At 35.1% G+C, this 14159-nt stretch overlaps 1 protein-coding gene across 1 annotated transcript; it reads left to right on the plus strand.

Moving 5' to 3' along the window:
* Positions 1 to 4378: 4378 nt before the first annotated feature.
* On the plus strand, positions 4379 to 12266 carry LOC144441258 (uncharacterized). The gene is made up of 10 exons (XM_078130818.1): positions 4379 to 4391; positions 4574 to 4716; positions 5139 to 5364; positions 5862 to 5999; positions 7227 to 7373; positions 9387 to 9496; positions 9897 to 10101; positions 11004 to 11123; positions 11722 to 11892; positions 12004 to 12266. The coding sequence occupies exons 1-10, from the start codon at positions 4379 to 4381 to the stop codon at positions 12264 to 12266; spliced, it is 1536 nt and encodes a 511-aa protein (XP_077986944.1).
* The last annotated feature ends 1893 nt before the right edge of the window (positions 12267 to 14159 follow it).

The following is a 14159-nucleotide window of genomic DNA, read 5'->3' on the forward strand; positions in this document are numbered from 1 at the left end:
CGTCTTTGCATTGTACAATTATTTTCCACAGTCTTGCTATCCAAAGCAGAACAACTCCACACAATATGTTTTGTTATAGAACTTGATTATTAGTTATAGAACTTGGTTATTTGTTATAGAACTTCATTATTTGTTCCTCACAATTAATAATTCATGGTGATGCTTGACTTCTATTCCAAAGACATAAATACTCACACCTCCATAGCAGGCTGACCAGGAAATTGGACAAGTTCTTACCACACTTGCCAGATCAGCCCCCAGGATCAGCCACTCACATTTTTCTACAGTCTCAGGCTGATTGGTCATAAATTTCTAGCAAATACATATACAATATGATGTATCTATTTAGTTGATTAAAATGTAAAACATAAAAAAACAACTAAAATTATCAAATGGATCAATTATAAATATATACATAGATACTTCCCTAAAAGGAACACCTATTACTACTATAAAAATCACAAGAAATTTAATGGGATTGTATTCTTTTTTTGTTTGATCTTTCAAAAAGTAAACAAATAAAACATCACTGAGCAAGTTCTCTAAACTAATTCCTATAGATACAGCAAGAGGTTTTTTTTGTTGGGGGTGGGGGTTGGGGTGGAAATACATGTAGTGAAACTAATGGAGCGCCATCTACGGCAGGGCGTATATATCAGCTGATTAATTATCGTTACCGTAATATTCAATAAAACAGCAGACGCACTGACTAAGCTGAGATGAAGGAACCGTTGACAGCGATTTGGACATTTATTTTTGTTATTCTGTGTTTGCCACTGACTGAAACTGTTCAGACCGGTCAAAAATCCGAGTTTGAAGCACAGCTATGTAAAAATAAGTTATCTGGTACTTGGCAACACAGAAATGCAACGGGCAATGGAACATGGTATGTGCGGTTGAGAAACATTCATGTGGCTGAATCAGACGACGGTAGTGCAGGTGCGAATCATAAATACACACAGTTGAAAGGGTCGGCTGTATTTTACAACCATGAAGAAGGGAGTGTTAAAGAAAGCAATGCCAAACTTGAATTACTTAGCGATACCATCAAGGTAAGGGCTCTTCTATATAGACAAATGTTATCTTTAAAAAAAGAGTAATGTTTTGGTGTTCACATGATGAGCTGTAGGAAGTGATGATTCTTTGATAGTTTGATACAATGATAGCCAACGGGATCGTGTGAACGAACTTTAATTAAAAGAGTCCATTCGAAAGGTCATTCGAGTGTCGATTTTTTAAACTGGAGATTGGAAAAGGAATATTTTCTTATAATTATCAACTTTATATCATACACGTTTTAGTACGTAAGCATACGTTACGTTGTGATATTTGAACGTAATTTGACGTTGACGTAATTTGAGATGATGAAAGTATCCATCTATAAATTATATTTGCATGTCAAAAACGTTATCGGCCTTACATTAATACTTAGCTCGTAACTCAGTATACGATGTATGTTGGGTTTATTGTAGCCTGTTCACTGCGCTTTCATGCTTTCGTACATCGGCAGCTGTTACTCAGCTGGCTCAGTTAGTTTGGTTTATGAAAACAAACAAACAAACAAACAAACAAACAAACAAACACAAATAAATAAGTAAATTAATATGTCAAACATCAACAATAGAGTAATCACAAATCAGTTCGCAGTATCAAGAATTAGTATAAGTTTTCCTATATGCAAATTAATACAATTCCATGGGTATGTGGGTTTGTTTGTTTGTTTGTTTGTTTGTTTGTTTGTTTGTTTGTTTGTTTTCGTAAATATAACAAACTGAGCCTTAGTCTCTTGTGGTCATACCTCCTACAGTCGAGTGGTAGCCAAAGCTTGTTCTGAGAACCTTGAATGTATGCCAAATAGTCTGATAGCTAGCAGTGTGCAGTGCCTAAAATATTCTATTCAAATAAAAGAGTAAAAAAAGCCTGGAGACTTGAGTATAATTCTACTAACAATGTAACACTAATGCACAGTGAATAGGCTAGGTTTACTGGGACCATGGAGGTTGGAAGGATAAGAGAACATTTTATCGATGTTTCTACATCCATGCTGGAACCGCAGTCACATATTGAAACTGAGACTGGTCTCTGATTGAAGCTGATTGGTCCCAGATTGGAAGGATCGGTCACTTGCAGCTCAGACCACTAACGAACTAACTTTTTAGTAGTCTGAGCTTGCAGTCAAAGATAGGGTTTTGGCAAAACTGGGCGTCCCAAGTTCATTGTGTCAGTTTGAGATTTGAGCTACACATATGCATACCTATACCTGTAAGCATATAATAGGACAGAGTACAATGTAAAATTGTGTTTATACCTTGTAGTGAAAACATTTCTCATTGATTTATATATAAAGTACTAGTGCAGAGCTTGATTAGAATATTATGTTTCCTCTATTCTTCCATTATGTTTTCTTATAGGATAGAAATCCTTAGAACAGTATGATTCTTCCAAAACTTTTGCTTGGTTGCATAATTCGTATATTAAGTCCCCCCCCCCTCCCGCACAACCCTGATGTAGCTATAGGAATGACCCATGTCTGTCCATTTATATTATTTAAAATATAAATCAAATATTGATACGCCGTACAATTCCTGTAACTTTTGTCATTTTTTTCAGATAACTTATACTGACAAACGTTTCCATGGCAAGTTAGTCAACTGTAGCTATGCATCATGGGAGGATGGATCCTATTGGGTCAAAGTTCAAGATGTTAATTATGTTCATGTTGTGTACATGAATCACCTAGGTAACTAGCGAATCACCTTTATTAAATCATTTGTTGTTGTTGTTGTTGTTGTTGTTGTTGTTGTTTATTTACTAATTCCAAGACTCAAACCCTAAAAGAAATTGAATTGAACTAAAGAATTATTATCTAATATAGCTGTGTCATTGTTTTTATATTTCTGTGTGACTGTTTCTTTCTACATTTTCATACAGGAAACCATTTTTTCATTTTAAACATAAAATATATTTCAAATTCTATATCCTATAGATGTTGGTTACAATGGGCTTATAGATGAAAGAGGATTTGTCAACAATGTCTTGAACAGATATTTTAATATATATTTTCCAAGAGCCGTCAGAGTTGCTGAAAATCTTCGTCTTCTTGGAGGAAGGGAATCACTAGTCTACACTACCCATCCCTGGTTAGTCAGTCTGTATGTAGACTGCCCTCAACAGATGGTTCTGGCAGGAATAAAACTTAGAGTAAGTGCATGAGTTAGTTTGTGTGTAGACTGCCCTCAGCGACTGAATCTTGCAGGAATACAACTTCAAGTAAATTAGTCATTATTATCTTAAGGGGGGGGGGGGGGTGTTGCAGGAATTGGTTAGGGCTAACTTTGTATGGCTGAGAAATCGTATCTTAAAAACTAACCTTCTCAGACACAATTGGTGCTCTGATGTTGGAATATAACTGTTTCAGATATAATGTTTGTATTGTATATTTGTTTTGACTCATTGCAGAAGTGAGTACATTTTTAAGTGTACTTAACAAATTACATGTATTCAGGCATAATAGTGATGTAGCCCCCCCCCCCCCCCCCCCCACACACACACACACACACACGTTTCCTCAAATTCCAGTTGTACATATGAGAAACCGGACTGACAGACCAAGTGGGTTAATTGCAGTATCAATGATGCAGGTTTTATAAGACAGACATTTAATTATTACAACTATATGGTTTCAATTCTGACTTACTTTTTGTACAGTGTCCTACAAAGGAAGAAGTAGAAAACTTTGAACAGGCTGTATTGAGAGGTGATGTCACTTGGCATGCAGGTCCTATGAACTTACAAACAGATAATATTGATGACTCTTTATTTAATTATGCATTATCAATCAGTGAAGATTTAGACAAGAAATATGGTATCCAACGCAAACATAGAGGATTCAGTCAAAGAGATGTCCCTGGTATGTATTCCCTCAAATACTAATATTACAAAATAGTAATCAATCACTTTAAGAGGTGAAAAAACGATGGACAAAAAGTACAAAAGGCATGTGTCAACAGTTTATTATACATTTGTTTATCAATTCATCCATTTATCCATACATACATCCTTCCATTCATCCAAACCTTCATCGCTTCATTCCTTCCTTCCTTCATTTATTCATTCATCCATCCCTCCCTTCCTCCCTCCCCTCTCTCCCTCCCTCCCCTACCTCATTCATTCATTCATTCATTCATTCATTCATTCATTCATTCATTCATTCATATATTTATTTATGTATTTATTGACAGGTATAACCCAGGCAGTAATTCCAACATTAGTGCAACATGGCATAGATGCAGTTTCTGTTGGTGTGAATACAATGAGCAGTCCTCCTGCTGTCCCTAACCCATTTGTATGGAAATATGGGAATGACTCCGTGTTAGCCATGTGGCATCCAGGTACGTAGTAAGAAATATACATTATAATATTATGTGAGAGAAAATGTTAAGGTTTTAATGGCTAGCAACAATAAAGGTGATATTTAGTGGCTTCTCCAGTGTATTCAAGTTTTTATTAAATTGATATATTTACAATCTTTGATATGATCATTTTCTAATAACTGATTGTATTACTACTACAGGTGGTTATCCTGATAGTCCTGGAATAGGGCCGAGATTTCCAGGTGGATTATCCCGGAAAGACTGTGTAATAGTGGATGGGTTAGATCATGTCCTGTGCTTTGCTTTTCGTTCTGATAACAGAGGACCACCAGAAGATGCTGTGGTGAGATGTCATTATCGTTAAATTCATATAGCATTGCTTTAGAGGATTATATATTTTTTATTGCAGTAGATTTCAAATGAAAATCTCAGTTCAGTTGTGCCAAAAGTAGTCTCCTTCACTTGAAAAATAGTCTGTAAATGAATTAAATTTTAGATGACAGTTACAAAATGTAGGAAATTTCAAACAATGGAAAATGTTAGGATATGTCTGGTACTCTTTTTCGACCACTTCCTGTAATACTGGTTTTAGATTATTTTGAAGTGCTGGACAGTATTAAATGGAAATGATTTCATTGTAAAATAAAGTAGAATACATTATGAGTAAAACTAAATTTCACTTTACGAATAAATAGTGGTTAATAAATATTTAATGCACCAATGTAATATAACTACAGGAAGTCTGTACATTGATTTTGTTTTCAGGAAGTGAGTCGATATTACACTATTCTTGATGCTGAATATCCTGGAGCCACAATTCGTGGATCTACCTTTGAAGACTATATCTCACATTTACTGCAATTCAAAGACAAACTACCAGTTATCAAGAATGAGATTGGAGACACCTGGATACAAGGCATTATGTCAGACCCCAAGAAAATGGCACAGTATAGAACTATTAGTAGAGCACGCAGTGAATGCTTGGAATCAGGTAAGTTATAGTGAGTTACTGAATTATATACAAAATGGCAGAGTATAGAACTATTAGTAGAGCACGCAGTGAATGCTTGGAATCAGGTAAGTTATAGTGAGTTACTGAATTATATACAAAATGGCACAGTATAGAACTATTAGTAGAGCACGCAGTGAATGCTTGGAATCAGGTAAGGTATAGTGAGTTACTGAATTATATACAAAATGGCAGAGTATAGAACTATTAGTAGAGCACGCAGTGAATGCTTGGAATCAGGTAAGGTATAGTGAGTTACTGAATTATGTACAAAATGGCACAGTATAGAACTATTAGTAGAACACGCAGCGAATTCTTAGATCAGGTAATTTATTGTTTGTTTGTTTCATTTACTCCACCACCACCATCAAATAATTTTTAAGATTTTAAGTCAGAAGATTCAGCGAAGCATGAATAATTAACAGTTCAAGCATGTAATATGTACTTCCTGGTGGCTTTACATTTCTTGTATTTTTCAGGTCAATGTCAAAATTCTGATCCTAGGATGTCAAGGTTTAGTAGATATTTAGTGAAAATAGCAGAACATACCTATGGACTTAATGGTGTTGATGATAGCAGACATTGGTCTAATGAAGATTTTGAAAGAGTTAGGAAAGGTAAAGGTATTATTATATCATTGCATCTCAGTATTAGAAGTAGACATTTAGAGTTGACAGAATGTTTGACATCATTGGTCACTGTCAGCCATTATTCAATCTGAGTTGATGCTTTTTCTGTCATGAAATGTACACAATAGCAATGCCTTGCAGACTAACAAGAAAGCTTGGTTGGTCAATCAAGTGATTTTTTCTGTCATGAAATACATTAAATGAGTCCAATATCATCAATGTCATCATCAACATGTACCCTATAATTGCATACATCATCAACGTGTACCCTATCATTGCATACATCATCAACATGTACCCTATCATTGCATACATCATCAACATGTACCCTATAATTGCATACATCATCAACATGTACCCTATAATTGCATACATCATCAACATGTACCCTATAATTGCATACATCATCAACATGTACCCTATAATTGCATACATCATCAACATGTACCCTATAATTGCATACATCATCAACATGTACCCTATGATTGCATACATCATCAACATGTACCCTATAATTACATACATCATCAACATGTACCCTATAATTACATACATCATCAACATGTACCCTATAATTGCATACATCATCAACATGTACCCTGTAATTGCATACATCATCAACATGTACCCTATAATTGCATACATCATCAACATGTACCCTATAATTACATACATCATCAACATGTACCCTATAATTGCATACATCATCAACATGTACCCTATAATTGCATACATCATCAACATGTACCCTGTAATTGCATACATCATCAACATGTACCCTATAATTGCATACATCATCAACATGTACCCTATAATTGCATACATCATCAACATGTACCCTGTAATTACATACATCATCAACATGTACCCTATAATTGCATACATCATCAACATGTACCCTGTAATTACATACATCATCAACATGTACCCTATAATTGCATACATCATCAACATGTACCCTATAATTGCATACATCATCAACACGTACCCTATAATTGCATACATCATCAACATGTACCCCATAATTGCATACATCATCAACATGTACCCCATAATTGCATACATCATCAACATGTACCCTATAATTGCATACATCATCAACATGTACCCTATAATTGCATACATCATCAACATGTACCCTATAATTGCATACATCTGCAATATGTAACCAATAAATAAATAAATCAACATTTTTATTTGTAACAAACATTTCAGAGAAGACATTCCAGTTATCAGAACTATCATGGAAAGAACAAAGAGATTTCCTACAACTAGGAATAGATGAATTGAAGGGTCATCCTTTATCAACAAAATTAGAGGAAAAGTTGAAAGACCTGGAACCAAGTATTCCAGACACTTCTGGTAAGTTGTATGAGTTATTAGAATTAGCCATCATGATATACCGTAAGGTGTAGTTGATGACTTCAGGTTGCAATTTTTGCAACTTTATCAAACTGGTATAATTTTACACAAAGGGCGTTATGAATGTAAAAATCAGTCTGCTGTACACTCTTAAGATTAATAAAGATTTGTAACATGATAATAAATTTCTTTCTTTTGAGATTAAACCAGTCAAAGTTGTTTCTGCCTGAAGTACATTTCTGTTGATTACTGTTCAATCAATCAATCAATCAGCAAAGTTTATATAGCGCCAAAATCCAAAACATTGTTTTGCTCTATGACGCTCAATGGCTAAACCACACTGTATGCTTTGGAGAATAAGTGTGTTTTCAGTTTTCTTTTGAAAGTTTCCAAGTTTGGAGATTCTCTGATGTCGAGTGGTAGTACGTTCCATAGTTTAGGCGCAGCATATGAAAATGCACGGCCACCATATGTGATGGTTTTGTAGGTTGTAGATGTTAAAAGTTTCTTGGTGGATGAACGGAGTGTACGAGTTGGAATATAGGGCTGGAGCAGATCACTGATGTACGCAGGAGTCTGGTTGTGAATGGCCTTGAAAGTTAACAGCAAAATTTTGTAGTCAATCCTGAGACGAACTGGTAACCAATGGAGATGGATGAGAACTGGGGTGATCGGTGCAAATTTCCTGGTGCGTGTGATTATTCTTGCTGCAGTATTTTGAGCTCGTTGTAACAGGCCTATTGTGTTGTCTGGGAGTCCATAGAGAAGTGAATTACAATAGTCAAGTTTGGCTGTCAAAGTTGCATGTATTAATGTTTGGCATGTTTCATTAGTGAGGTAGCGTCGTATGGATCCAATCCGGCGGAGGTGGCTGTAGATTGATTTGCAAGTGTATGTAATGTGCTGACTGAACATGTGATTGTCGTCAAAGATCATGCCGATATTGCGAGCAGATGAAACGGGTATGATGGAAGAAGAACCAATGTTGACACTGTTGAGTGGAGCAGGTGCACAGTTGAATTTGGAGCGGATCAAAAGGACTTCTGTTTTGTTGTCATTGAGCTGGAGTTTATTGTGAGTCATCCATTCCTTGATGTCATGGATACATGTTTCGACTGAGGACAAGGCTACGGGAGAGTCACGATGAGAAAATGAAAGATAAAGTTCATGGTCATCTGCATACTGGTGAAAGTTAAGATCATGCTTGTGAATTAAATTTCCTAATGGAGCAATGTAGATAGTGAACAAAAGAGGGCCTAGGACAGAGCCCTGTGGCACTCCAAAACTGAGTTCTGATTGTTCACTGACGATATCGTTGATTTTGACAGATTGGTCCCTTTGCATTAAGTATGAGTTGAACCATTTGAGTACAACATCATTGATACCAAGATGAGAGAGTCTCTGAAGTAATATCTTGTGATCAATAGTATCGAATGCAGCGGAGAGATTGAGGAGAATGAGTAGAACATAATTGTTATCAACTTTGATATGATTTCAGGTGATAGTCTTCAAAGAAACTCTATGGCTCTTTATAAACATGTACTCAGCCATTTTGGGGATTTCCTCCGAGGGTAAAACCACTTGTGATTTGTTTTGACTTATAAATATATGCGCTGAAGTTATTCAGTGGAGATAAGCCCTGCAAGCACACTTTAAGTACATTATGCAAATTAAATTGAGTTGTATTAATAAAGACAATTTTGTGGGCTGCCATGGCAATGTGAATTCACATACAAAACATGAACACAGTAGCAATTGTACAGAGGTACGTGGCATATATTTATAATAATCATTTGTTGTGAAAGCTTAAGGTGTCAAAAACAGTTGTACTGAATACGACAGGCTGACTGGAAGACATATTTATGGAGTAGTAGTACGTGTCTAAATGTCCATGGCCCCTTGCACTGTTTGCCAAATTAAAGTGCTGTCTGACATATCCTAAATTGGCACTCTGCTAAATTTTTCATGCACCAAAATAAATACAACTGCTGTAGTCAATTTTTATATCTGTAGGTTACACCATGGTCAGCATACCGACACCAGAAAGGACCTGTAATAATGGAATAACCATACAGATTGGTAGGAATGGACAGATTACCAAATTAATAGACCCAAGTTCTAAGGTAGGAATTAATTTTAGTATGATTTTGGACAGATGGACAATTGCAAATAGACCCAGATAATTATATTAAACAGTTTCTACATTACACAAAAAAACCCTAATTTTTATGCACAACATTATGTTTAAGGAAAGTCTGTGAGCTTTATTCAGCTGTATGATCATGTCCACAACATTAATTTAAGGTTTTCTTTTGATTTCAGATTGACTGGGCAAATAACTGTAGACTAATTGGTTTTATTACAAACTGACTGGGCAGCCACTGTACATCAAATAACTGTAGACTTGGTTTTATTTCAGATTGACTGGGTAATGTGCACATCAAATAACTGTGGACTTGGTTTTATTACAGATTGACTGGGCGATGTGCACATCAAATAACTGTGGACTTGATTTTATTACAGATTGACTGGGCAGCATGTACATCCAGTTACTGTGGACTTGGTTTAATGATGTATAATAGTTACAATGAAACAGACGTTACTAATTTCAACCGTCAATATGACTACATTGGTTCAGCTGAGTTCCACAAACCAGGATTACAAGCATTTGCCAATCCTGATAGCAAGCAGTGGATTACTAAGACTATAGAAATATGGCAAAAACAAGGTGTGTATATATGTCATCAACTGGTCAAAGCCTATGGGTACCCCATCCCATTTGTGATCATTCCACTCAAAGTCACATAAAGTCACACAGTGTAATGGTTATTGACAATAATACACACAGACAGATGGACACTAGCTAACACAGTGCTCAGGTATGTAAGGTTACCTAACACATTAAACTGAGACCATGAACTGAGAGTCTCAGTTTGCAAAAATAGCCATCTGAGACCAGTCTCAGAAAGCAAAAAATAACCATGTGACACCAGTCTCAGAAGGCAAAAAATAACCATGTGACACCAGTCTCAGAAGGCAAAAAATAACCATGTGACACCAGTCTCAGAAGGCAAAAAATAACCATGTGACACCAGTCTCAGAATGCCAGACAAACCTGTCTAGCTGAGACTAATCTCAGTTTGCAAAAAATAGCCATCTGAGATCAGTCTCAGTTTGCCAGACAAACCTGTCTAGCTGAGAGTAGTCTCAGTTTGCAAAAAATCGTGATCTGAGACTACCCCATCACATATGGCAAAAACATTTATTATTTTAGGTACCCTTACATACCACCAGTACTGTAAGAAATAACTACATGAAAAAATTCACACACATAACAAATACAATATGCAATATATGATGATTAGCAAACCTCCAAAGCTGTTAACAATTAATGCATCACTGGTGATCAGTGATTTGTGAAAAATCTTATTTGTTGGTTTTAAAATTTCCATCATACATATGTTTGTAGAGATAACATTTACAAGATGTTGGATTCAAGCATTTTTTCATGGTACTGTTCTGACATTCCAGTAATTGCCAACAGACTTGACAGTGTATATCATGTGTAATCTTTCAACTAGATATCTTCCAATTCTAAAATCTCCCTACTTTGTTTTTATTTTTTATCAGATTCCTCCTGTAGTTTCCTATCTAAGATAGCATTCACTGATACTGAAACTTGGGAGAAATATGGAGCTCCTCAGATATTATGGATCCAAACAGATGTCAATAATAAAAATAAACAAGTTGGTAAGTTTGTCATTTAGCTGGTTTGTAGTCTATGAGTGGTTCACCAAACCTTTAAAATTCTAAAGTTGGATAGGTTTAGAACTCCTTATAGATTTAGAGCCTCTTATAGATATAAATACGTAATATCTATAGAATCCGTTTTGTGTACCTCTTAAAAATATGATTCACACACCACTGGATGGGCATGGCAGTTCAGTATTTCCCAGAATTCATTCTGATACTATGACATCATGTAATTTATTACAGGGGTGGATATGGCAATTCAGTATTTCCCAGAATGCATTATGATATTGGGACATCATGTAATTTATTACAGGGGTCGATATGACAGTTCAGTATTTCCCAGAATGCATTATGATATTATGACATCATGTATTTTATTACAGGGGTGGATATGACAGTTCAGTATTTCCCAGAATTCATTCTGATATTACGACATCATGTAATTTATTACAGGGGTGGATGTAACAGTTCAGTATTTCCCAGAATTCATTCTGATATTATGACATCATTGTGATTTATTACAGGGGTGGATATGACAGTTCAGTATTTCCCAGAATTCATTCTGATATTATGACATCATTGTAATTTATTACAGGGGTGGATATCACAGTTCAGTATTTCAATAAGACGTCTACAAGAATCCCAGAGTCGTTGATGTTTAATTTCTTCCCTCCTTCCATGCCTGGTTACCAATGGCAACTGAATAAAATGGGTCGTCTTGTTGATCCCATGAATGTAGTCCTCAATGGTAGTCAAATGGTACATGGTAAGTGATTGCAGTTTCAAAGCATGTTGAAATATAAACGTTTAAACTTTTTTGCACATTTTTTATTCTTTTGCTTTGTCTTTTATCATATTTCTGATTTCCTCTCTCCAGGTATTCAGGATGGTATACAGTACACCAAACCTGGTTTCCATGGTATCCAAATTACATCTCCAGATGTTCCTGTTGTTTCCATAGTAACCAAAGATCTTCCTGCTACACCATACACTGTACCTTTGAAACCATTATCAGCTCAACCAATAGGAATGGCTTATAATTTTGTCAACAATGTCTGGAATACTAATTATATATTCTGGTATCCATATATGGACGGTGATGAGAATTTTAAAGCTAGATTTAGAATTAATTTACTATGATCAGAAATAATTCATTATTCAAGAAAACCTGTCAAGAGAATACATCAAGAGATATAGCAAAAAAAAATTTTTTCTACAAATATGAGTGCCATTCAATAAAAAGTGATATGACCACCAAAATTAATCCTTACTGTGTATGTATTTCATTTCCTCTATATATTACATCATCATGTAAACATGATTTAAAAGTAATTGGTAACAAAAAATACTACAGAGTGACTGTGACAGGCCAGAAATGGCTCCAATTTGATAAATGACAATCAAGGTCAAAGCTCTAAAAACGAAAGCCTACACCTCATACTATAGGAGTAGACACTTGATTGGCATCTTTATGTATTACATGTAAAGTTTTTTAGTTATGCAGTATTGATTTTTAACTACTAAGTCAAATTTACATATGTTGTGAAACGAAATGACTTGCATCTGTCCTATATTAGTCATCTTTATGCCAGGTTTGATTGAAATCGGATACTGCATGTTTAAGATATAATGCATGAAGGACAGACAGACAGAGCCCACTACAATATAATAGTCCCCCTACTGTCATTGGGGACACTCTCACCAAAGACTAGTTCTTACATAGTCCTGCTTGCAGACGGAGTAAGTTGGAACTCAATGCTGACATTGTCCATCTCTTGAGGGACATTGTCAGTATCGCATCCCGCAATTCCGTACGCCGTCTTCAAGCAGGACTACTTCTTACATTATGGTTATTTTACTTTGTCCAACATCGTAAGAACAATGAAAACACTGGAGACTTTTCAATGTGTTTCTTATTTATTTATTGAATGAACACATATAATTTTAATTCATAACCACACACCCTTTACTCATACTATTACTAACATTTCATAATTTCTTATAGTGTACATGATTGTGCAATGATGTACGTTTGAGCATTTTGATAAATCTAATGATCTCTGCAAGGTGCTAACCTAAAACATGCCCCTAAGTTGAACAGACCAGACAACAACTTCAAAGCAGTATCAGCTTTCATATGTCAAAAAACCTGTTCGCCATTACCATATTTCATGACATAAATCTTTCTTTGACTTTGACAAGATGTGAGTTGACTGATATCTGTACACTCTGATTAGCAGGAGGTAACGGGTACAATTTTAATCATTTTTATTTAATTTTTCTTTATATCTGATGTGAAATTACAAGAACATCAATGCATAATTTCTATTGCCTTTACGTCTTGGAAATACATGTACTATCAAATCGTGTAACAAAGTGATAATTGACAATACTACATACAATATAAAATTAAAAAACATCCAATTCACATTAGATTTTACATCATCATGACCAACAGCCTAGCTTGTTTCTGGCACTGACTGCAACTCCATGACAACTATTGTAGTCACAGTCAGTTTCCAAAACATGCTACAAACAGCCATTCTTTCTGACAAAAAGCTTTCACAAAACAAAATTTCTAGAAATTAAATAAAAAAATGCTGGACATTAAATACATTTGTCTTCAAGCAATAATTGATAAGAAATCTGTAAATAATCCTAGTTTAGAGAAAAAGAAACAAAAAATCCATGGAGCTGTAGAAAAACTACACTTTTTTAACACTACAATCACATCACATCACTTCACTTCACAAAATAATGACATCACATTGCACCACTTCACTTCACAAAATAATGACATCACACAATAAATACACTCTGTAATTACATACTCTATGACAGTCCTAACTTGAGAAAAAACTATTTTGGAATCTTACTGAAGCAATCATTTGACTGACTACTTTATGTAGGCCAATTTAATAATAAACTTAGCTATAGGTATATGTCCTTGATTTCTTTAAATAATCAACCCTAGGTATATGTACTTGTTTTCTTTAAATAATCAACCCTAGGTATATGTACTTGATTTCTTTA

The sequence above is a fragment of the Glandiceps talaboti genome, chromosome 10 (assembly GCF_964340395.1).
Source record: "Glandiceps talaboti chromosome 10, keGlaTala1.1, whole genome shotgun sequence".
Taxonomy (NCBI): domain Eukaryota; kingdom Metazoa; phylum Hemichordata; class Enteropneusta; family Spengelidae; genus Glandiceps; species Glandiceps talaboti.